The sequence below is a fragment of the Micropterus salmoides genome, unplaced genomic scaffold (genome assembly GCF_014851395.1).
Source record: "Micropterus salmoides isolate LMB-PRFRI ecotype aquatic unplaced genomic scaffold, ASM1485139v1 Ms_hic_scaffold_17, whole genome shotgun sequence".
NCBI classification, from domain to species: Eukaryota; Metazoa; Chordata; class Actinopteri; order Centrarchiformes; family Centrarchidae; genus Micropterus; species Micropterus salmoides.
This window is the reverse complement of record NW_024040817.1, coordinates 5,027,426-5,052,003: the sequence shown is the minus strand read 5'-3', so window position 1 is coordinate 5,052,003 and position 24,578 is coordinate 5,027,426. Positions and strand designations below refer to the sequence as shown.

Here is a 24,578-nt window from a genome sequence, read left to right as displayed (position 1 = left end):
GTTTTGTTCTGCTATGCAGTTGTTTCACGTTTTTCTGTTTTACTTTGGTTACTCTGTCCTTGTATGTTTCCATATGCTTAACATGCTGTTATATTTTGTAGTGTTCTGTTCTCATGTGTCCTTGTCTACCTTTGTTCCTGTTGTTGATTACCTGATGTGTTTCAGCTGTGCTTCCCTCCCTGCTGGTTTGCCTGTGTGTATATTGTCCTCAGTTGTGTTTGTGATGTCATCGTCTGTGTTGGCTGTTCTGTCCTGTATCTGCACTTCTAGATGTATCCCTGGTTTGTACCTTGTTCCTTTTTTTCCCCCTGTGGATTATGTTTTTGTTTGGAGTTACTTTTGTTTGGACAGTTGCCACTGAGCTCCCCTTTACAAGTTTAATAAATCCTGGTTGGACTGCAATTCCCTCACCTCTGTCTGCATTTGGGCCCACTTCTCTTTTTCCTGCTGCTGCACTCTACTACCCATGACATAACTCACCAAAAATATGGTGACAAAAATACAATATATAAAAAATATAATGTAAATTCATTAATTGTAGTGATGTGTTGGTCGCAAATGATGGGAGCTTTCATCTGATCTAACACCCAACCCGCTGTGAAAAAAAGCATGACAATGAACAAATTAAACTAATGAAACCGAGGCTTATCAGTTGTGTGTGTGTGTGTGTGTGTGTGTGTGTGTGTGTGTGTGTGTGTGTGTGTGTGTGTGTGTGTGTGTGTGTGTGTGTGTGTGTGTGTGTGTGTGTGTGTGTGTGTGTGTGTGTGCCCCAGATGCCCTAACCGAAAAGGACTTCAGTTTATTTTTCTTTGTCTCCAACTGGTTCATTTTTACTAGGAAAAGAGACATAAGATGTGGACAACATAAATGATTTATGTATACATTGACTAACATACTTTACCTTGCATAAAATTCACCTCGGGGCACCAACCTTATAGGGTGGAAACAGTAGCCCACAACCACAGGTTCCTATTTTCCCCGAACTCTTTTCTCGATACCCAAACAATACGAAGAGTTTAACATGAACAGAGAAGGTCAAAGAAGTACATTTTCACCATCAACGCCATGTTTATTTGTCAGCAACAGTTGGCTGTGACAAACAGAAGCAGAAATCTGTCACCAGCACAGCTTCTCTTCCCTTGTTACAGAAGGCTGTCATTGTCTTTTTGAGATTGAGGAAATCTAATTACGAAAATTCAAATACAGAAGGAAGTTAACGTACTGCTGTTAGGTGTGTGTGTGTGCGTGTGTGCGTGTTAACCTTCACCCCACCTCCTCTGCTGCGGTCGTATAAGCATCAGAATTTAAACGAAGCCTCCATGTTCAGTGGTAAGCTCTGACAGCTTAGAGGGGATGCTCTAAAGATGAACTGTGAGTATTAGAAAAAATCTGTTTATCTGTGTTATTTAACTTATGTCACTGTGTTTGTGTAAAATATGAGTTAAATTTCTTTAACAAAAATTTCCCCACCCTCTCAAAACATTACATTTTTATACTCTCAGTTTAAGATTTCAAAACTTAGTAAAGACCAGGTTTAGGGGAAAGATCTGGTGCTATGGTGACAAACTCTCGTTCTTCTTCTCGTTTCAATACAGATTGTCTTGTTTCAGCAATTTTCTAGTATGCAGTAGAATCAAGAAAGTTGTACTTAACAAGGTATGGCACATTAAATTTATTGACAACGTTGAAACCATCAAAAACAAATTGTAAGATAAATTGACAATGAAGATGATCATTTACAGCCATAAACAAGATGTGTTAATAAGTGACATTTAGGGGACCAAAGCTAACTGTCTTAGATGTAGATACATTTTTTCAACACAGACATGACAAACTGTAAAGCTATTGGTTTAAGGGATGAAGTCATGTTGTGCAACGTGTTGTGTTGTCCTCTCCAGATGTTCACCCCTGAACAACATTAACAGCAACAAATCTCCACCTGACAGTAACTCAACAATCAAACCAGCCGTGGTCCTAAAGATCAGCATGTCAGCATACTTAATACAGAGACGTCTTCTCTTGCTTTTGTGTCTCCTGCTTCATCTTAACTCTTCACTGGCTTATTCACTGAAAGGCTGCGTCATCAGTTATTCTGAAGACGCCTCGGCTGATGTTTCTTTGGATTGCTCAGATCGTGAACTTGTTACTGTCCCTGATGACATCCCCAGAGATGCAAGCTCAGTACTACTTTTAGCCAATCAGCTTGAACAGATTAACAGGCAAGATTTTGGCCACTTGTCAAAGCTGAGAAATTTGTCCCTAGACTCAAATCAGATTGCTCATGTAGACGATGGATCTTTCACTAATTTGGTGGCACTGACAAACCTCTACATGAATGAAAACAAACTCACCAGGCTGACAGACAACATCTTTCAGGGACTGTCCAACCTCACCACGCTTGACCTCGGAGGAAACCACATTCAGTTCATTCATTCCTCGGCCTTCCAGTTCCTGTCCAGTTTACAGACTGTGATTCTAGAAAACAACAAGCTCCAACAAGTCACTGACATTCAGCCCATCTTACAGCTACCACACCTACAGGAGCTGAACATTGGAGGAAATCTATTTACCTCCTTTCAGACCAAAGATCTGCTGCTGAACATGTCCTCAGGACTGAAGGTGTTAAATGTTTCTGATAATGCTAAGTTAGAAAACTTCAGCATCACAACACAGATCTTTCCTCACCTTGAGATGATAGACCTTTCTGGAAGTGGTCGAGCTGCTGGCTTGAAATGGGACATACCTGACAAGACTTTACTAAGGAACATAACTCAGCTGGATTTCAGCGGCACTTTGATTCCTTTTGAAGAAATCCAAAAAGTCCTGCAGAGTCTTGACTCACTGATGCATCTGAGGCTGAATTATATGGAGACGTCTATCCAGAAAGGTCTCTTAGCTACAGTGTGCAAAATACTGACACTAAGGAGGCTGGATGTGTCTTACAACAGTGTTCCCAAATTAAGTTCAAAACTTGTAACTTGCTCTCAGCTTAATGAGCTCGACTTGACCGATACATACATGACTGAACTGCCTAAAGGCTCGATGAGATTCATGAAGAGTCTGAGGTCCCTAACTCTAGCCAACAACTTTCTCACCAGTGTGCCAGATGACATTAGGAGTCTCTCCTCCCTCGAGGTTCTATATCTTAGAGACAATCGTATCTCTGAGTTGACATGTGAGGATTTCATAAACACAACGCGACTTACAGAGCTGCATCTGGACTATAACCACATTGCCAAACTGGACAGGTGTGTATTTGAAAATCTTAATGATCTGAAGGTTTTAGATATGAGTAACAACTTGCTGTGGACATTTGGAGGCGCCTTCAAAACAGGACTGCAGAAGCTTGAGTTCTTGAATTTGAACAAACACTTTGTATCAATTCTTGAAAATGGGGATTTTCAAGGTTTAGGTTCCCTAAAATATTTGGATCTGGCATCAAAACATATCGCAAGAGTGAAAAGTAACGCTTTTCAAGGACTAAACAATCTCAGAACTCTTACAGTGTCTCTTCCACTTGAGTTTGAAAATAAATTCAGAAGTTTACAACAGTTAGAAAATCTCACAGTCTACTTCGATACTGACGGAAGTTTTAAAAGTCCTCATTCAAACTTCTATGAAGATTTGTTCCAGTTAAAATCTTTGAAGATTTTTACTGTAATATGCAGAGTTGATCACTATGGCTTCCCCTTTGACATACCGATGGATATTCTACAAACTATGAAACATTTAAAGGACTTCACAGCTGAGAATTTATATATTTCTGCTCCAGATCCCGACACATTTAGAAACAATCCCCAGCTCAAGCGTCTGACACTCAGTCAGAATGATTTGTCAGATTTGGATCCTGAACTGTTTCAGCCAATCCCAAACCTGCAGGCTCTCGATCTCTCTTACAGTAAACTCAAATCTTTGGATTTTCTGGCCCAGGCTGACCTGTCTGCACTCACATTTTTAAAACTGAGTGACAATGACATTACAGTGATCAACGAGACGGTCTTCCAGTCTCTCCCTGCACTCACATATCTGGACCTGGACAATAATCCTTTCACCTGTGACTGCTCTAATGCCGGCTTTATCCAATGGGTGAAGAACAACAACCAAACTCAGGTTGTTAACGCCCATATGTACACCTGTTCCTTTCCTGTGGTGGAGCAAGGAAACAAGTTGCTGGACTTTGACATCCAGTCCTGTTGGATGGACGTCGGCTTCCTCTGCTTCATTTGCAGCACTTGTCTGACTTTGCTAACTCTTCTTGCTGCCTTCGTCTTCCACTTTCTGAGGTGGCAGCTAGCCTACGCATACTACCTCTTCCTGGCCTTCCTCTATGATAGCAGGAAGAAGAAGAAGAACAGAGCTCCTCACCAATACGACGCCTTCATCTCCTACAACGTTCACGACGAGGCCTGGGTTTACAGAGAGATGCTTCCAGTGCTGGAAGGAGAGCAGGGCTGGAGGCTCTGCCTGCACCACAGAGACTTCCAACCAGGTAAACACTTCCTCTGTCTGTCTTCATCATTCATCACACATCCTCGACAGATTTGGACTGTGGCCTAAGCTTAGAAAATACAATGTTTTGTTTGATATAAAGGTACAATGGGTAAGACTTGAGACTACTCTCCACCTACTGAATTCATACTACTTAAAAAATAGGCAGCAGCATGTCACATATCAGGTCATAACTTCTGCGATAGCTAGTTTGCTCAGTTAGCTGTGCAGTTAACGTTCTTTTAGTTGACCACAAGAACCGGTACTCTATGGGGTACTGCATTGAGGTCACTTTAAATATTCGGGGGTAATTGCTTGAAACAGCTTTTAGCAATTTTTTTTGGTTTGTCTTGTCGTCCTCTCTTCCTCTTTCTCTTATATTTTTTCTGTCAGAGATGTTGTGAATGCAGAGCAGATACAGTACAGTTATTTTTACAGTCTTTGCATCGCACTGAGGGGTTTCACATCTCTTTATTTCAGCTCTCTGTGATAGATTCACTTACACGTGCCTGGTGACGTACTGTCTTCATCAAACATGCTTCATGGTTTTGGAGCAGCTTGTGGTGTAGACCAGAATTATTTTTACTTGCATAGTACTTCTCAGATAAAATGGTACTTTAGACATCAGCAGCCTTGTGCCCAACATGAGAGTCAGTATCAACCTTAAAAAAATCAATCCCTATCAAAGGGTTGTAGAAGCTGTAGTGAACTCTGCCTCAACCTGCTGTGAGGAACAATTAACCATTAATAAATGGATAATGTGCTTCAGCAAACTTTTAGAATGTTGAACTCATTGTTATGCATGAACGGTTATGACCACTGACAAGTTCGTACCTGCCATTAACAAATTGGAGACTAACCATCAAGTGTCTTGTTGCTGTGCTCAGTCTTGCCACGGTGGATGACTTCCTACAGTAAACTGTCTTCAGCAGCCTCACCTTGTTGGCTGAGTTTGGCTGTTCGTCACCAAGTTATATTCCTCCCACACAGCTGTTTCTGTTTCAGTTAATGATTGTGTTTCAGCCTGTTGAATTGATTTATTTTTCATCTGTTCACTCATTTCGTATTTTGTTAATTGTTAAATATAATCTTTTAAAATGTCTAATTTTGAAAGCATTCTTGCCTGACAGCATTTTTTCCACACCTGCCTAAAGTGTGCTGCAACCATGATACTTTACAGATTACGCTCAGTCAGTGTTAAATCAGCTTTAAACACGTGTCTATCAGCTTCCTGTCAGTATTTAAATCAGACTAAGAATAGTTTATTTACACTGTGGGTATGTGGTCATCCCTGCTGTGACAAACACAGAATCTGTTATCAGCTCGCTGGACACTTGCTGTAGCGTTTCAGTTCCAAAAAATCTGTTCTCTTCCTTTTGCAAATGCTTGTCATCGTTCTTTTAAGATTGAAGGAACAATTCATTAATAAAAGGAAATGATTCTGTCAGATGTGAGTATTAACCTTCACCTCACCTCCTCTGCTGCTGTTGTGGAAATATAAGAACTGAAACAAAGCCTCCGTTTTCATTCGTAAGCTCTGACAGCTGAGAGGCGACGCTCTAAAGATGAACTGAGAGTAGCTTATTAGAAAAATGTGTTTTGGTAAATGTTAAAATTTGACTTTTCTTCAACATCCCCCACCCCTCAGTTTTTTAAATCATTTTAATAATTCAGTAACTCTAATTTAGTAAGTTTAGTAGTGTAGTGAGACAACAGTGTGGATTTGTGCATTTATATTAAATAAATTTGAACTACTCAAAATTATTCCCCTCTCCCTGAGAGCAGGGGGGTTAAAGATCAACTTTCAACAGACTGCTGAAGGGACCCCAACAGAATGGGGGTGGAGGTCACTTTCTCTAAGTGCTATTCCTGAGCAGTTGATCGTAAAACTGGCACTTTTGATTCCGACAGCCTGATAACGCAGTGCCTGACTGTTAAACTGACAAAAGGGACATTAACCAGCGATTAGCATTTCCCTGAACAGCCTATCGGAACTGTCCTTGGAGGGGGGCAGGAAAACCTCAACTGCCCCCCCCCCACACATATGTAAACGTGGCAACTGACCTTGTTCTGTGTTTCATTACCTTATCAAAGGGATACCCCCTTTTATGCCTAAGTGTCACATAATCCAGGACAGCCGAACTTTAAATAAACAAAGACTGCTGTCTCCAAAGACTCAAAGCATTAACTGTTTAATTAAATCTTTTAGTTACTTGATTATGTGTGCCTCTATTTGAGTAGTTATGTTACCATGTTGTTGATATTAGTGCTGAAAAGAATCTCAATAAGTTACTTTTACAGTGTTTTGATTTTCAACAAGATTAAGGACACTCCTTCATCTTATGTGTAACCAATGCTTGTTCACAATACTTTCTTACACAATTCCTTTAGAAATGATGATAAATAAATGTCATACTATACTTAATTAATTATCCAGCGTGAATTTAAGGCCCAATGTGGACATTTTCACTGAGGGGCGTACTCACTTTTGTTGCCAGCAGTTTAGACATGAGGGGACAGCAGATTTACTCGGTTATACAAGCTGTACACTCACTACTTTACATTGTAGCAAAGTGTCATTTCTTCAGTGTTGTCACATGAAAAGGTATAATCAGATATTTACAAAAATGTGAGGGGTGTACTCACTTTTGTGACTACACCCCGTTGTATTTTGTTAATAGGTGAAGTTAATTTATAAAATGCCTATATTTGAAAGTGATCTTAATTTACAGTATTTTATTCAAACCTGCTTTAAAAATTGTGTACTGCAACTGTATTTGATACCCACCGAGCCTTTGTTAACATCAACCTTGATACTTTCAGATTACGCTCACTCAGTGTTATTTCAGCCTTAAACTCATGTCTATATGCTTCCTGTCAGTATTTAAATCAGACTAAGAATAGCTCATTTACGCTGTGTCTATCTGTCAACATCACTTTGCTGTGACAAACACAGAAGCAGATATCTGTTAACAGCTTACTGGGCACTTGCTGTAGCATATCAGTTTCAGAAAAAATCTTTTGAGATTGAAGCAATAATTCAGTAATAAAAGGAATTTAAATTATTCCTGTCAGACGTTAGTCTTAACCTTGACCTGACCACCTCTGCTGTTGTTGTGGAAATATGAGAACTGAGACGAAGCCTCCGTTTCAGTTCTGAGCTGTGACGGCTGAGAGTTGATGCTTTAAAGATGAACTGTGAGTATTACAAAAAAATATTGGTGTGTTTTTTTACCTTCGGTATTTGTGTAAAACTATTATGTTAATTTCTTTATCGCCACCATCCCCTCAAAAAAATATATTATTTTAATAATTTAGTAACTCTCAGTTTAGACATGGCTTAGGGAAATATCTGGTAATATGGTGACATACAGTATTTCTTCTTGTTTCAAATACAGTTTGTCTTGTTTTAGGATTCTTCTAGGATGCACTAGAATCAAGAAACTTGTACTTAGAAAATTGTCGTATTTTATTTTCCGACATTTCAAGGTTCAAACAATTCATAAAAGTAATGAGAAGATTAATCAATAATAAAAGCTAAGCTAAGCTAACGGTTTCTTGCATGTGGCTTGATATTTAACCAAAGACATGAGTATGGTGTCAATCAAGCTCATTTCCCACAATGTAAAGCTATTGGTTTAAGGGATGAAGTCATGTTGTGCAACATGTTGTGTTGTCCTCTCCAGATGTTCACCCCTGAACAACATGAACAGCAACAAATCTCCACCTGACAGTAACTCAACAATCAAACCAGCCGTGGTCCTAAAGATCAGCATGTCAGCATACTTAATACAGAGACGTCTTCTCTTGCTTTTGTGTCTCCTGCTTCATCTTAACTCTTCACTGGCTTATTCACTGAAAGGCTGCGTCATCAGTTATTCTGAAGACGCCTCGGCTGATGTTTCTTTGGACTGCTCAGGTCGTGAACTTGTTACTGTCCCTGATGACATCCCCAGAGATGCAAGCTCAGTAAAACTCTCCATCAATCAGCTTGAACAGATTAACAGGCAAGATTTTGGCCACTTGTCAAAGCTGAGAAATTTATTCCTGCAGTTAAATCAGATTGCTCATGTAGACGATGGATCTTTCACTAATTTGGTGGCACTGACAAACCTCTACATGAATGAAAACAAACTCACCAGGCTGACAGGCAACATCTTTCAGGGACTGTCCAACCTCACCACGCTTGACCTCGGAGGAAACAACATTCAGTTCATTCATTCCTCTGCCTTTCAGTTCCTGTCCAGCTTACAGACTTTGTTACTGGATGACAACAATCTCCAACAAGTCACTGACATTCAGCCCATCTTACAGCTACCACACCTACAGGAGCTGAACATTAGAGCAAATCTATTTACCTCCTTTCAGACCAAAGATCTGCTGCTGAACATGTCCTCAGGACTGAAGGTGTTAAATGTTTCTGATAATGCTAAGTTAGAAAAGTTCAGCATCACAACACAGATCTTTCCTCACCTTGAGATGATAGACCTTTCTGACAGTGGTCGAGCTGCTGGCTTGAAATGGGACATACCTGACAAGACTTTACTAAGGAACATAACTCAGCTGGATTTCAGCGGCACTTTGATTCCTTTTGAAGAGATCCAAAAAGTCCTGCAGAGTCTTGACTCACTGATGCATCTGAGGCTGAATTATATGCAGAAGTGGATCAACAAAGGTCTCTTAGCTACAGTGTGCAAAATATCGACACTAAGGAGGCTGGACCTGTTGTACAACCATATTACCAATGTAAGTTCAAAACTTGTAACTTGCTCTCAGCTTAATGAACTCGACTTGTCCAACACTTACACGAGTGAGCTGCTAAATGGCTCGATGAGATTGATGAAGAGTCTGAGGTCCCTAACTCTAGACGTCAACTTCCTCCCCAAAGTGCCAGATGACATTAGGAGTCTCTCCTCCCTCGAGGTTCTACGTCTTAGTGCCAATCGTATCTCTGAGTTGACATGTGAGGATTTCATAAACACAACGCGACTTACAGAGCTGCATCTGGACTATAACCGCATTGCCAAACTGGATGGGTGCGTATTTGAAAATCTTAATGATCTGAAGGTTTTAGATATGAGTAACAACTTGCTGTGGACATTTGGAGGCGCCTTCAAAACAGGACTGCAGAAGCTTGAGTTCTTGAATTTGAACAAACACTTTGTATCAATTCTTGAAAATGGGGATTTTCAAGGTTTAGGTTCCCTAAAATATTTGGATCTGGCGTCAAAACATATTGGAAGTGTGAAAAGTAACGCTTTTGATGGATTGAACAACCTCAGAACTCTTACAGTGTCTCTTCCACTCAAGTTTGAAAATGAATTTGCAGATTTACAACAATTGGAAAATCTCACGGTCTACTTCAGTATTGACGGTGGCTTTAAGGGTCCTCATTCAAACTTCTTTAAAACTATGTTCCATTTAAAATCATTGAAAGTTTTCACAATGCTATGCATTAGTGATCAATCTGGCTTCCCCCTTGATATACCAATGCAAATTCTACAGACTATGAAACATTTAGAGGACTTCACAGCTGAGAATTTATATATTTCTGCTCCAGATCCCGACACATTTAGAAACAATCCCCAGCTCAAGCGTCTGACACTCAGTCAGAATGATTTGTCAGATTTGGGTCCTGAACTGTTTCAGCCAATCCCAAACCTGCAGGCTCTCGATCTCTCTTACAGTAAGCTCAAATCTTTGGATTTTCTGGCCCAGGCCGACCTGTCTGCACTCACATTTTTAAAACTGAGTAACAGTAAGATTACAGTGATCAGTGAGACGGTCTTCCAGTCTCTCCCTGCACTCACATATCTGGACCTGGACAATAATCCTTTCACCTGTGACTGCTCTAATGCCGGCTTTATCCAATGGGTGAAGAACAACAACCAAACTCAGGTTGTTAACGCCCATATGTACACCTGTTCCTTTCCTGTGGTGGAGCAAGGAAACAAGTTGCTGGACTTTGACATCCAGTCCTGTTGGATGGACGTCGGCTTCCTCTGCTTCATTTGCAGCACTTGTCTGACTTTGCTAACTCTTCTCGCTGCCTTCGTCTTCCACTTTCTGAGGTGGCAGCTAGCCTACGCATACTACCTCTTCCTGGCCTTCCTCTATGATAGCAGGAAGAAGAAGAAGAACGGAGCTCCTCACCAATACGACGCCTTCATCTCCTACAACGTTCACGACGAGGCCTGGGTTTACAGAGAGATGCTTCCAGTGCTGGAAGGAGAGCAGGGCTGGAGGCTCTGTCTGCACCACAGAGACTTCCAACCAGGTAAACACTTCCTCTGTCTGTCTTCATCATTCATCACACATCCTCGACAGATTTGGACTGTGGCCTAAGCTTAGAAAATACAATCTTTTGTTTGAGATAAAGGTACAATGGGTAAGACTTGAGACTACTCTCCACCTGCTGAATTCATACTACTTCAAAAATAAGAGGTGCATTATCACAGATCAGGTCTTAACTGCTGCTAACTACCGTTAGCTACTTTGCTCAGTTAACTGTGCAGCCAACTTAATGGTTCTTTTAGTTGACCATGTGGTGTCCAATATATGTGCATTTGACTCATAACAGTTCAAAATAGCACTGTAGCAGCAGGACAGAGGGTCAGTGACTCTCCAAGCTGCTGCAGAGCTTGTAATTGATGCTGAACTCCTTGTCTTGAAGGGCATTTTGGAATGAAGGCTGCCGGACAGGTTTTTCGTTCTCACACTCCATAAAGTTGATATATTGTTAAAAATAATACTGCAAGAATCATGTGTTGGAGAAATTGTTCTCTTTTTGTTTTTCAAGACTCAATCAAGACTCGCAGGGGGGAATATGTGGCGTGCATTTGACTCATAACAGTTCAAAATAGCACTGTAGCAGCAGGACAGAGGGTCAGTGACCTTCTACAGGGAGAGCAGTGATTGGTGGTTATGTAGGGACTGAACCCTTCTATAGAATTTGACCTCTAACCCCTTGTTTTGTTATCTCAGAATAGTACTGTACCCTTCTATGGGTTGGAGCTTTATTTTGCAGACTCAAACCCTTCTCTGGTACCTAACAGATACCTAAACATGTCCTATATAAGCTGTGTTTGATGTACAGAGAGACAGAGTGGCCATCGGGCTGGGTCACTCTCCAAGCTGCTGCAGAGCTTGTAATTGATGCTGAACTCCTTGATTTAATAAACTTTTATGATCAAGTGTCAAGCGGGTTTCCTCTCAACACATCATCGCAGCATTATTGTTCGGACACCACAACCACAAGAACCGGTACTGTACGGTGTACTGCATCGAGGTCACTTTAAATATTCGGGGGTAATTGCTTGAAACAGCTTTTAGCAATTTTTTTTGGTTTGTCTTGTCGTCCTCTCTTCCTCTTTCTCTTATATTTTTTCTGTCAGAGATGTTGTGAATGCAGAGCAGATACAGTACAGTTATTTTTACAGTCTTTGCATCGCACTGAGGGGTTTCACATCTCTTTATTTCAGCTCTCTGTGATAGATTCACTTACACGTGCCTGGTAGCCTACTGGCTTCATCAAACATGCTTCATTGGTTTTGGAGCAGTTTGTGGTGTAGAACAGAATTATTTTTGCATAGTACTTCTCAGATAAAATGGTACTTTAGACATCAGCGGCCTTGTGTCAAACATGAGTCAGTATCAACCTTAAAAAAAATCAATCTCTATCGAAGGTTTATAGAAGCTGCAGTGAACTCTGCCTCAACCTGCTGTGAGGAAAAAAACCACTGCATTGTTTCAGTTCTGTACATTTAGCAGCGGCAGCCCGTCGCTCCAGAATTTTATGAATTGCCTTTTTGCTGAAACATGTTCAACTTCTGATAAAGCAGATGCCCTTGTCAATGTCACTTTTTAAGAACTGACCAATCACAACATGGATGGAGTGGGACATTAATAAATGGTTGAGCTACAGCAAACCTTTAGAATGTTGAACTCATTGTTATGCTGAAGAAAATCCTAGATTCAGGCCATGATTTAGTGTGTATTCACACCTGTCTTGTCAAGTTTAGTTGAATCAAACTCACAGTTTGGTTTCCCCCATGGTGTGGATCTTTTGGGAAGGTGTCCAGCTTACTTTCTAGTTCAAGACATGCTGTTGTTGTGATGTTAGCTGTAGCAGTGGGAGAGTGTCGCTGTCTGGAGCTGCTCTGGCGCCGTCTCATCCTCTAATGTTAGCTTTGCAGCGGCAAGAAGCAGCAGTTTGCTAACCTACAACCGTTACATTACTTGCGGTGCCGCTGTTCACTCTAGATCATGGTATTTTTCATGGTATTGGATTTCTACAGAATCGTATACGCACCTTTTATGATGCAGTAGATACTTAATTGAATTTACAAAAATGACCTATATAGGGTTATGAATTTCATATGGCCCAGCTCTAGGCCCTTAAGTATTAAAGTAAGGTTTTCTTCAAGAGAAAATTAACATTGTGTTCTTAATTTGTTTGTAATCTCTGTGGAACAGCTTTATGAGTGTTCTGGGTTACCTTAACTCTTATCCCTACTCAGTTTCTAAAGCCTGATTTATACTTCTACATCCAATCTTCACCATAGCCTAGAGCGTAAGCTACGCACGTAGCTACAGCATTGTGGGCATTTGTAGTTGTGCGTTGGGGTCTGTGTTGCTGTGCAATAACACCACCAAAACGCTAGCTTGCAGTGGTGCTGTATGTTCCATTTGTGTTGACTTCTGTGGATAGCTTCTGGTTTAGCTCTCTGCTAACGTGATGATAATGATAATCGTCAGAATCAGAAGGAGCTTTATTGCCAAGTAGTGTTTTACAAATATGAAGAATTTGCTGTGTTGATAAGGTGCTACACGTAGACAAACATACAGTCAGAGTCCTCGAGGTGTACAGGTCCGGAAAAGAGAAGTAAGATTGCAGCCAATTTGTCCCTGGCAGTGGCAGCACCGTACCAGATGGTGTTGGAGGAGGTGAGGATGGGCTCAATGATGGCGGTGTAGAAGTGCACCATCATTGTCTTTGGCAGGCTGAACTTCTTCAGCTGCTGCAGGAAGTAGATCCTCTGCTGGGCCTTCTTGGTGAGGGAGGTGATGTTCAGCCCAGGAAGCGGAAGGACTCCACAGTGGTGACTGGGGAGTCACACAGGATGATGGGGGAGGGTGGGGCTGTGCTCTTTCTGAAGTTCAGAGCGTTGAGCTCCAGACTGTTCTGGCTGCACCAGGTCACCAGATGGCTGAACTCCCACCTGAGATGAGCCCAATGAGGGTGGTGTCATCTGTAAACTTCAGGAGCTTGACAGACTGGTGACTGGAGGTGCAGCTGTTGGTGTATATAGAGAAGAGATGGGGGGAAAGAACGCATCTTTGAGGGGGACCGGTGCTGAGGGTCCTGGAGTCAGAGACATGTTTTCCCAGCTTCACGTGCTGCTTCCTGTCCGTCAGGAAGTCAGTGATCCACCTGCAGGTGGATCAGGCACGTTCAGCTGAGAGAGCTTGTCCTGCAGCAGGGCCGGGATGATGGTGTTAAAAGCAGAGCTGAAATCCACAAACAGGATCCTGGCGTTGGTTCCTGGGGAGTCCAGGTGCTGGAGGATGTAGTGAAGGGCCATGTTAACTGCATTATCTACAGACCTGTTGGTTCAGTGGGCGAACTACAGGGGGTCCAGGAGTGGATCTGTAGTTGATTTTAGGTGGGACAACACAAGGCGTTCAAAGGATTTAGGACATAACCACATTATTGTCTTGTGGTCCTTGGTTTCTTGGGGACAGGGATGATGGTGGAGGCTTTGAAGCAGGCTGGCACATTTCATTTATTTAGTTAACAGGGACAATGCACAATATATGTACTGTACTGAGCTAAAAGGTCATTCCCATCTGCAGTCCCTGGGCAGGTGACAATAACGTGCAAAATATTACATGGCATGTCTCCAGTGAGGTGTTAAAAATGTCTGTGAACCCCGGAGACAGCTGATCAGCACAGTGCTTCAGGGGGGATGGGGAGACAGAGTATGGCCCAGCTGCTTTGTGGGGTTTCTGCCTCTTGAAAAGACCGTTGACTTCCCCCTCTGTGATGGAGAGAGGAGGGGAGGGGGTGGAGCTGGCCATCTCTGAGGAGTGAGGGGAAGAAGTGGTGGACTGAGTCTGAAGCTGAGCGGAGGAGTCACGGGGATGGTGTCTGAATCTCAAAGCGGCAATAGAACTGGTTCAGCTCATTTGCCAGGCGAGAATCGTTTATGGAGTGGGGGACTTTGTGTTTATAGTTTATACACCCGGCCCTGTCACCACTCCTAAATGCCTCCTCCTTTTCCAACCTCAGCTGTCTGAGATTGGCTATAAACCAGGGTTTGTCATTGTTATAACTCACCCTGGTCCGTGTTGGAATGCAGCTGTCCTCACAGAAGCTGATGTACGACGTAACAGCCTCTGTAAACTCATCCAGATTGTTGGTAGCCTTCTTGAAAACATCCCAGTCAGTGCAGTCCAAACATGCCAGAGGTCCTCAACAGCTTCACTAGTCCACTTCTTTGATGTCCTCACTACAGGTTTACAGAGCTTTAGTTTTTGCCTGTAAGCAGGAATCAGATGGACCATCATGTGATCAGTGTCCCAGTGGAGCGTTTGTGACGGCGTGATAGGCACTGCTAACTGTGGTGTAGCAGTGATCCAAAGTATTCCCCTCTCTGGCTGGACACTTTATAAACTGTCTGTATTTGGGGAGTTCTTGGCTGAGATTCCCCCAGTTAAAGTTACTGAGAACAATAACAAGGGAGTCCGGGTTTGTCTGCTCCACATATAGTATCCGGTCGGCCAGCATGCTCTGTGCGTCCTGAACGTTGGCGTGCAGTGAGATGTAAACACCGACCAGAGTGAATGAAGCAAACTCACGGGGGGAGTAAAACAGTTTACAGTTAATGATAAAATATTCCAGATTAGGAGAACAGAGCTGCTGAATCACTGTCATGTCGGTACACCAGCCATTGTTAATATAAAAACAGACACCTCCACCTTTTGTTTTGCCGGGGAGTTCTGTGTCGCGGTCGCTCTGTACAGTTGGAAACCAGCCAGCTGCAGTGCAGAGTCCAGTATCAGTTCAGATAGCCAGGTCTCCGTGAAGCACAGAACAGAAGATGAATAAAAGTCTCTGTTTTTCCCCACCAGAAGCTGAAGTTCGTCCAGTTTGTTGCACAGTGAGCGCACGCTGGAGAGAAGTATTGCCGGTAGCAGTGTGCGGAGTCCGCGCCGATAGAAAACGCACGAGCGACCCGGCTCTTTTGCCTCTCCTGCGGCGCTTCACAGCACAAACGACAGCGAGCGAGGCCATCATTAAATGTCCAATAATTCCACTGATGACGTAAGAAGAGTGGGAATTAAATCTGCTGGAGTTGTTCCCGTGATGTTCATGAGCTCCTCCCTGGTGAAAGAGCTCTGGGAATCACAGCCGAAAACTGAATTAACAGAAAAACAAAACAAAGCGCACTGAACACTGAGGCAGCTATACTCAGCGCCATCTTGGAAAATTGTGCGACTCTTTCAGACTTTCCAAATGTTATCGACCGAATGGATCAAGTTCTGATTGATTCTGAATCTCTATTATTCCCTTCCAGCCTGCAATCTGGAACTGATGTATCACACAGCACCAGCAGCTTTAAATGTGGCCAGAACGGTTGAATCTGCACTTGTGTTGTCACAATACTGAAATTTCCATCTTCTATAAAGAACGCTGAAAACACCGTTCAGGAGGAGGTTGGGGTTCAGCCCTAGAGATTTCTTTTATTAAGTACGAATTTGTGACAGCAAATATTTAGTTCGAAATGTAGGAGATAGTGTTTCATCAACGCGATAAAAAGCTTTTAATGAATTTATTTCGTAAGTTGCGAAACATTGATATTCAATGTAAACTAAAGAATGATGATCTTCTTTTATGGTCCTGTTTAGGCTGTCACAGCATTTGGTTAAGATTGGAAAAAAATGCTGGTCTTGGTTAAATACTGAAATGTCAACACTTACCTAAATATACATTTACTCAAGGACTGAACATAAGAACATTTTAGAGGGACTCATACTTTGAGTATTTTCATTTTATTCACCTTTATACTGTTTACTTTTACTCCATTTGTTTTTGGTTTTACTCCATTTGTTTCTTTTTACATTTAGTTATCTCATTTAGCTGCGCAGCTAACTTAATGGTTCTTTTAGATGACCACCAGAACCGGTACCGTATGGTGCTTTGAAACCACGTTCAATATTTGGGGGTAATTGTTTAAAACTACTTTTGGTATTATTGTTGTTGTTGTTATTGCTGTAGATTTCTCTTGTTGGTCCTCCCTTCATCATCCTCTTATCTTTTCCTGCCAGATGTTGTGAATGCAGAGCAGATACAGTACACTGTTATCTTTACAGTCTTTGCTTCCCACTGAGGGGTTTCACGTTTCTTTTTTTCAGCTCACTGTGACAGATTCACTGACACGTGCCTGGTGGCCTACTGGCTTCATCAAACATGCTTCATTTGTTTTGGGGTGGCTTGTGGTGTAGATTTTACTTGCATAGTACTTCCCAATTTAAAATGGTACTTTAGACAGCAGCAGTCAGTATCAACCTTAAAAATCAATCTCTGTCTGAGGTTTGGAGAAGCTGTAGTGAACTCTGCCTCAACCTGTTGTAAGGACAAACCCCACTGCAGTGTGTCCGTTATGTACATCTTGCATTCTCCTGTGGAGCGCTCCGCTCCACTGAACCAGACCAATAGTGGTCTGTGCTCTCTCCGGTTTGAGGATAAGCAACTGGAACAGTGATGGGACATCAATCACTCGTCAGTACAACCAAATAAACAGCAGCATGAAAACAGAATCTTCTTCTCAGTGACAGTCAGGGCAGATCAGAGTCAGACCAGTCGCTCTGTGAGCCACTTGAGCAGCCCATTATACAAAAGCCAGAGAGATGCATCGCTGGGCCACTTTGATAATGCAGAAGTCCACATCCTCCTCTTTAAGACCCCTGGTACCAGTTTTACTGTTAGTCGAGGTTCTGTAGCTGAAGCCGTAAGGCAGAAGACAACAGGGATCGGATCAGCAAGGTTTGGGTATTTAGTAGAGATGTGACGAAATCTCGTGCCACGAGATCACGCGAGATTACATTGTGACAAGATTTCTCCACAGGAATAAAGCTGTCTCGCGAGTCTCGCGCAATATATATTTTTCATAAACTGTCAAAACACATTCGTTTTCTTACGCAGTGAAATCCAAATGTATAACTGATAAGACTCGCAGAGCAAATCAACTCCGCCCAGCTGATTGACACCGGCGTACGCCCTGATAGTAATCAACTGAACCCACTCGCTCTGTGAGTCCAGACAGCTGTGACGAGTGGTAACATAGCTGGTAGAAACACAACCTTGTTCTGTTTGGGACTGTGAGCTGCACGTTATCAGAGTTGCTGAAGTCAACGTGTGGATTTGTGGAGTGATTTCTGCCTGATCACAAGTGTTGTCGGTTAGTTTCAGTTTCACTTGCAACATGCAGTCCCAAACTGCGTCAGTCAAACGCTCTGAAGGGATAATGTTACCACCAGCGGATCAATAACGTAATCCACAGCAGAGTAAAGGACAGGTAGACTTCTCAGTAAATGATGACGTTAGTCTGGTAATATTCTGACTTTTTTCTGGACATCTCAGAGAACACAGACCTGTGGGAGAGATTCTGAATGTGCAGAAAGTTTTGAACATGAGCAGAAAATCTGCTGAAACACAGGAGCTATTAAAGTCCAGGAGTTTATCACTGAATTAAAATTAAATAAATTATTATTAAGGTGAAAAGGAGCCACAGTCACATTTAAAGAGGTTATTTCCCCAAACAAAGACACAAAGAGGAGGGAAGACTAAATCAGGACTCAGCAGCATGATATTAAATAAGTTGATCTACAGGACAAACAGATCTGAGAGCAGCACAGAATCAGCTGCACTGACTTAGGCGGTGTTTGAAACAGAAGGCAGTTGCCTCTCTACCATAATGGACAGTTGCCTCAGAAAGCAGAACTTTCGAGTGAAGGCATCTCTGTGAACATTGGTTTTCGAACAGCCTTCTAGGACAGCGCTTACAGCAACGTGTGACGTCAGCACGCCATCTTGCATCACTTCTGGCTGTCAGAAGAGACGCTAGCCTTAGCATCAGCTAACTAGCTATTGAAAAGGCAAATGGCTAACAGATGTCTCAGAAAAAATGTTCAGTTGGTGGCTACAGACGTGTAAACTGCTGTCTCCACAGGGAAGCCCATCATGGACAACATCACAGACGCCATCTATGGCAGCAGGAAGACCATCTGTGTGATCAGCCAGCGCTACCTGCAGAGCGAGTGGTGCTCCAGAGAGATCCAGATGGCCAGGTGGGGGCGCCGCCTTCCATTATTCAGTCTTCCTTGAAAAGAAATTAAAGTGGATATTTGTAGGGGAAAGGGTGAGCAGATCAGAATATGTGACAGCTGATCTAGATTACTTTAAGTATCAACATTAAACCATGACACATGAGAAGCATGAATGAAGCGCTAGAATGAATTATTTTGTTCATGAAGTCGCCGGTCTGTCATAAAAGACACAATGTCTGTGAGTATGTAACGGTGTGTAAATCATGATCTGTTACACACAATTAATTAACAACTCTGTTGACACGGTGTCCAACAGAATGCTCTAATTTTATGTAGAATTTCAACGGTGAGGTCAAATAAACTCCTTTGAAGATAAAGTAGTAAATGAATAAAACGTTAAATTAAACTAGTAGACGGCAGCTTTCAGCCTCTCAGACCGATTCAGTCCTCACGGTCTGTCCTGTTTGTGTTGCTGCAGCTTCCGCCTGTTTGACGAGCACAAGGACGTTCTGATCCTGCTGTTTCTGGAGGAGATCCCGGCCCAGCAGCTGTCTCCGTACTACCGCATGAGGAAGCTGGTGAAGGGACGCACCTACCTGAGCTGGCCGCAGGCCGGCCAACACAAAGGAGTCTTCTGGCAGAACGTCAGCAGAGCTCTGGAGACCGGGGACGCTCCCACAGAGACCGCAGACCTCCTGACTGGACCGGCAGGATGCTGAGTATATTACCGGACCTGCGAGGTTCCTTACAGTTGCAATGAAAAACAAGAAGAGAAAGAGAAAATATAAGAGATTCAGATTCTCCTGAAAATGAGTTTCTTGAGCTGGGACCACATATTGAGTTGCTGAATAAGCAGAGAGTCATAACTCAGTCAAATATGAGTTTTAATCATAAAGTTGTAATGAAATTTTCCAAAATGTCAACAAAAATAGGATTAAAGAAAAACAACATTCCACTTCCTTCTTTCCCCCAAAGCATGATGGAAGCTGTAGTCCCAGCTTGAAACTGTCCCAAATAGAAAAGTTAGACTGTTAAAAACAATCTGACAGACAGAATCCATGAAAATATTTAGCTCCTCTCAAATGAAATATGATGAAGATAGAGGAGTCATTGTTCTATTAGCCCAAATATAAGAGGCTATTGTAATGTAGTGTCACTAAGTGTTGCATTATGGGTTGTTTGTAGAGCAGTCTACCCGAGGAAATCAGGTCGGCTGAATATTAAAATAAATGAACTCTTTGAAATCGCTGGTTAAAAGAGACTTTTATTTAAGAGCCTTCACTGATTCTACATGATTTTATTTGAAGTATAATAAGTATATATTCCTTAGTGTGTTTTGCTTTACCTGCCTTCATCTTTTAACTGGTTGAAATTGCTTAAAGTCAATTATTTAATCACTTGTATTTGATTATTTTAAAGCCCTTATTATAAGATTCTTCTTATTCTTTGTTGTTAGGTTAGTTTCTAGTGTTTCTGTCAGTCAGCCCTAAACGTGTTTGGTTAGTTCAATTTACCCTGCAGGAGTTTCTGAGAGCTCGTATAACAACGTGATGCGTGAAAATGAGTCTGAGGGCCCGTGTCCACCAAAGTGTGTTTTTCTGATTCCTTTTTTCAATTCATTGCAATGGGAGCGCCGTGTTTTTACACGCTGGTAAAAACGGCAGCAGCGTGACGAGGCGCTGAGCGTCTTTTTCGCGGTGGATGCTGAGCGCTGAGCGTTTTTTTACGGTCACTGAGAGTCTAAAATGTACAACTTCGGGAAAACACTGCGCTCATCACTGTCACTTTTTACTTAGTCGTCCAATCACAGCAGAGAAGGGCCGGGAAAAATACCACACCGTAGCAACGGTTACTATCTCTATGAGAGGCCCAGAGCAAGTGCTCTGCTCTGTGTTGACAAGTCAGGTAGAACTACTTGCAACATCACTTCCGGGGATTTTATGTATCATAGCAACCAAAGCAGTCGGAAAAAACGCCCCATAGCGCTCCCTGCTGGGCGTTTTCAGCTGGCGAAAAACGCTTTGGTGGACACGGGCCCTAAAGCGTCTCCTTAGTGCAGAACCGGACCGTGGACTCAGGACAACAGTTACTGCTGTCAGAGGGGTAGGAGCTCAAACGGACTGAAAGAGGCTAACTGCCTTGACCACAGTAGGGCATGCGAGTACGTGAGTGGTTATCTTCTGCTTTAATGGCATTACATCATGTTTTCACTTCACTTTTACCAGACTTAGAGGGAAGTCTTTTTTCTCTGTAGGACATGGTGACATGGATTATATATTTATTTATTTCTCTGTAAAATTAGGACTAAACTCCTGTTATTTTTATTAAGTGTATCCACTCAAATAGACAGTGGAAGTGGCTCATGCATTTTGGTTTCTTTTATTTTTTTGCAGATTTATCGTTGATCGGATTTTCTGAAAATTCCTGATTCTATCTGATGTCTAAGCTTCTTTTCCAAAGTGCAAAGATTGTAGCTATTTTATTTTAATTCTTTTTGAAACTACTGTAGTTCCTCCTGTAGTTAATGAAACGTAAATGAGGAAAAATGGATTTGCTTAAATTTTTCTCTAACCCTGTAGTTTCTGTAAGTGTACTGTTTAAATAAACTGCATCATAACAACCTCCTGCAGTTTTGGTTCCTCATTTGTTTTCCTGTTGTACTAATTAATTCATATCCTCTATGTTTATATTATGAAGCTCTTTGTGTGTGAGACTGTATATATACTGTATACTGCAGAGGGCGGGTTCACAAAACCAAGATAGCAGATTAAGCTTGGATTTTCCAGATATCCTGGCTGAATTTTGCCGTCACTCGGTTTCACGAAAGCAGTAGCACATAAGTTATCATGGTGATTTATTCTGTGTAGCCAGCCTGCTCCAGACCAGGCTTACAGCCAGGCTTAGTTAATCCTGGCAGAGATAGGGACTCGAGTTAGAGACTTAAGTCACAGTGACTTCAGACTCGACTTGGTCCTAAAAACACTTCAGACTTGCCTCAGACTCGAGGTGCGGGACTCGTATTTGATGGTTTTATAAAACCAGAATACATTCATTTGCAAAACCTTTTCAACCCATATTCAATTTAATACACTACCAAGACAAGATATTTAATGTTTAAACTGATAAACTTATCAGATAAATATTCACACACTTTGAATTTGATGCCTGCAACACGTTCCAACAAAAGACTGGGAAAGTTGAGGAATGCTCAAAAACCACCTGTTTGGAACATTCCACAGGTGAACAGGTTAATTGGAAACAGGTGAGTGTCATGATTGGGTATAAAAGGAGCGTCCCCGAAAGGCTCAGTCACAAGCAAGGATGGGGCGAGGTTCACCACTTTGTAAACAACTGTGTGAGCAAATAGCCCAACAGTTTAAGAACAACGTTTCTCAACATACAATTGCCAGGAATTTAGGGATTTCATCATCTACGGTCCATAATATCATCAAAAGATTCAGAGACGGATTGTTATCCATACAAAGTTCAGAAGCCAGCATCTGTGATTGTATGGGGGTGTGTTAGTGCCCATGGCATGGGTAACTTCTGTGAAGGCACCCTTAATGCTGAAAGGTACACATAGGTTTTGGAGCAACGTCTTTGTCAGGGACGTCCCTGTTTTTTTCAGTAAGACAATGCCATGGCACATTCTGCACGTGTTACAACAGCGTGGCTTCGTAGTGAAAGAGTGCGGATACCAGACTGCCCTGCCTGCAGTCCAGATCTGTCTCCCATTGAAAATGTGTGGCGCATTATGAAGCGCAAAACGGAGTACCCGGACTGTTGAGTAACTGAAGTTGTAAATCAAGCAAGAATGGGAAAGAATTCCATCTACAAAGCTTCAACAATTAGTCTCCTCAGTTCCCAAACGCTTATTGAGTGTTGTTATAAGGAAAGGTGATGTAACACAACGGTAAACATGCCCTTGTCCCAGCTTTTTTGGAACGTATTGCAGGCATCAAATTCAAATTCATAAGTCAGAAAGACATTATCTCAAGGTGAGGAAAGATCTGTGTTGTGTGTATGCACAGGCGGAGCCCTCGGTGCTTATAGAACTAGTGTTAACATATCGTAACCTTCGTTCTATCTCACACAGGCTCCGCCCTCTACCGGACTCTATGGGTACAGTGGGTGGAGACGGATGACTGTCCGCCCTAGCTGCGGCAAGCCAACCAGTGCATTGAATGGGGGTTGTGCGCCCTACATATGACATTAGCATAGCGCACATGGACACAACAGATGCACTCTCACCCCCCTGCACCCTTTGTGGGGTAGGGGGGTAGAAAGCATCCAGATTTCTTGTCCTGGACCTGAACATGCTCTTTTCCCATTTGCATTGAGCTCCTCTCTCCTCTACTTTCTCTCCCTCTGTATGCAACCTCATCCCATTATTGCATGTTACTAACACAACTTCTCCCCTTTGTGGTAGTCTTGTGCTTTCTCGTCCCCCTCTCCTCCTATCACTTCCTGCAGGTGTTTCTGGCTCTGGAGTCTGGATCTGTGGTTAACAACTATTGTTACTAGTCCTATTATTGTTATTATTATAATTAACACTACTATAAATATCTGTACCATTTTTCATTTAGTCTATACCAACATCACCTTTACTGTCTGTACCTCTTTGTGTGGATATTGTGCGCTCTCTCTCTCTCTCTCTCTCTCTCTCTCTCTCTCTCTCTCTCTCTCTCTCAGTGAATGGCAGAGTGACAGGAGCATGAAGTTGCAGAGTGTGGTGCAGTGAGTGAATAACATCTCTACATGTTCATTTTATCTTCCGTGTTTCATATAGTTCCTGATGAAATTATCTGCTAGATGTTCAGGTGTTTTTTGGCTTTGCAGCGTTTGAGAAGATGACACGCCGTCATGCTATCAAACTGGTGCTGGCAGTACAGTGCTCTGTAGAGGAGGCCAGTTTAGCGGTTGGAGAGGTGGTGGGCTGCGGTAGCGTGAAGTCTGCCTCCCGTATGAATGGAGCCATTGTTATATTTTTGAACAGGACGGCCAAAGTTAGTGATGTGGTCGAAACAGGTGTAGTTATTCATGAAACTCTCAGTCCCGTTCTCCAGCTGGTTAGTCCGGCAAGAAAGATTGTCATTTCTAATGCCATGCTGACAAAAGAGCTGTCTCGGTACGGACAGAATGGTTTAGTTGGGCTGCAGATCCCCTTTGCTCAAACATGTTGTGTGTCACCGGAGGCAGGTTTTCATGGTTCTAGATAACACTGATGATCTCAGTCTGTCTTTTAACTTTAAAGTAGACGGGTTTAGTTACATGGTTTTTGCCTCGTCAGAGACCATGAAGGGCTTTGGTTGTGGTGTGGAAAGGCATTTGATTCGTTCCTGCCCAGAGAGAAGGGGGGAGCAGCGGCCCGCTGATGTTGCTGGAGAGGCGGTGTCGGGGTTCCGGTCCCAGCTCCCGCGGGGGAGTGATCGGCTCCGGAGACGGAACCTACCGGGGCTGTACACCACCCTGGCCAGGCTCCCGAGGAGGGGGACCCCCCTGTATGCTCTAGTGGTGATAGTCAGCAAGCTGACAGCGTTACAGAGACGGGGTCAAACAAAGAGCAGAATAAACAGACTGAGTGCCCCTTTTTTTTGGTCTGGAGAGGAAAAATGGATGGAGTAAAATTGTTCACTCTCTGCGATCTGACAGTGGCTCTGAGATCACCGTCTCCCGAACCCATGCAGCTACACCGCACTCACCTCTCCCCGGAGGAACGCGAACGTCGCCGCCTTGCCACAGAGTGTTTCTACTGTGGT

General features: G+C 42.6%; 2 protein-coding genes across 2 annotated transcripts; both read left to right on the top strand.

Moving 5' to 3' along the window:
- The first annotated feature begins 1,849 nt into the window (after positions 1-1,849).
- LOC119907714 (toll-like receptor 13) lies at positions 1,850-5,004 on the top strand. Its single transcript, XM_038725415.1, has 2 exons — positions 1,850-4,495; positions 4,973-5,004. Exons 1-2 carry the CDS (start codon positions 1,858-1,860, stop codon positions 5,002-5,004), a joined length of 2,670 nt encoding a protein of 889 aa, XP_038581343.1. The 5' UTR covers positions 1,850-1,857.
- Positions 5,005-8,204: 3,200 nt separating this feature from the next.
- LOC119906885 (toll-like receptor 13) lies at positions 8,205-21,401 on the top strand. Its single transcript, XM_038724323.1, has 3 exons — positions 8,205-10,765; positions 18,723-18,840; positions 19,298-21,401. The coding sequence occupies exons 1-3, from the start codon at positions 8,263-8,265 to the stop codon at positions 19,536-19,538; spliced, it is 2,862 nt and encodes a 953-aa protein (XP_038580251.1). The 5' UTR covers positions 8,205-8,262; the 3' UTR covers positions 19,539-21,401.
- Positions 21,402-24,578: the final 3,177 nt, after the last annotated feature.

What these genes read in the sequence shown, in the direction of transcription:
- LOC119907714 (XM_038725415.1), top strand. Translation starts at nt 1,858, where the DNA reads ATGAAGTCATGTTGTGCAACGTGTTGTGTTGTCCTCTCCAGATGTTCA. An exon ending in AGACTTCCAACCAGGTAAAC is followed by an intron (nt 4,496 to 4,972) that starts ACTTCCTCTGTC and finishes TATTTCAGCTCT; the next exon opens with CTGTGATAGATTCACTTACA.
- LOC119906885 (XM_038724323.1), top strand. Translation starts at nt 8,263, where the DNA reads ATGTCAGCATACTTAATACAGAGACGTCTTCTCTTGCTTTTGTGTCTC. An exon ending in CCACAGAGACTTCCAACCAG is followed by an intron (nt 10,766 to 18,722) that starts GTAAACACTTCC and finishes CTGTCTCCACAG; the next exon opens with GGAAGCCCATCATGGACAAC. An exon ending in AGAGAGATCCAGATGGCCAG is followed by an intron (nt 18,841 to 19,297) that starts GTGGGGGCGCCG and finishes GTGTTGCTGCAG; the next exon opens with CTTCCGCCTGTTTGACGAGC.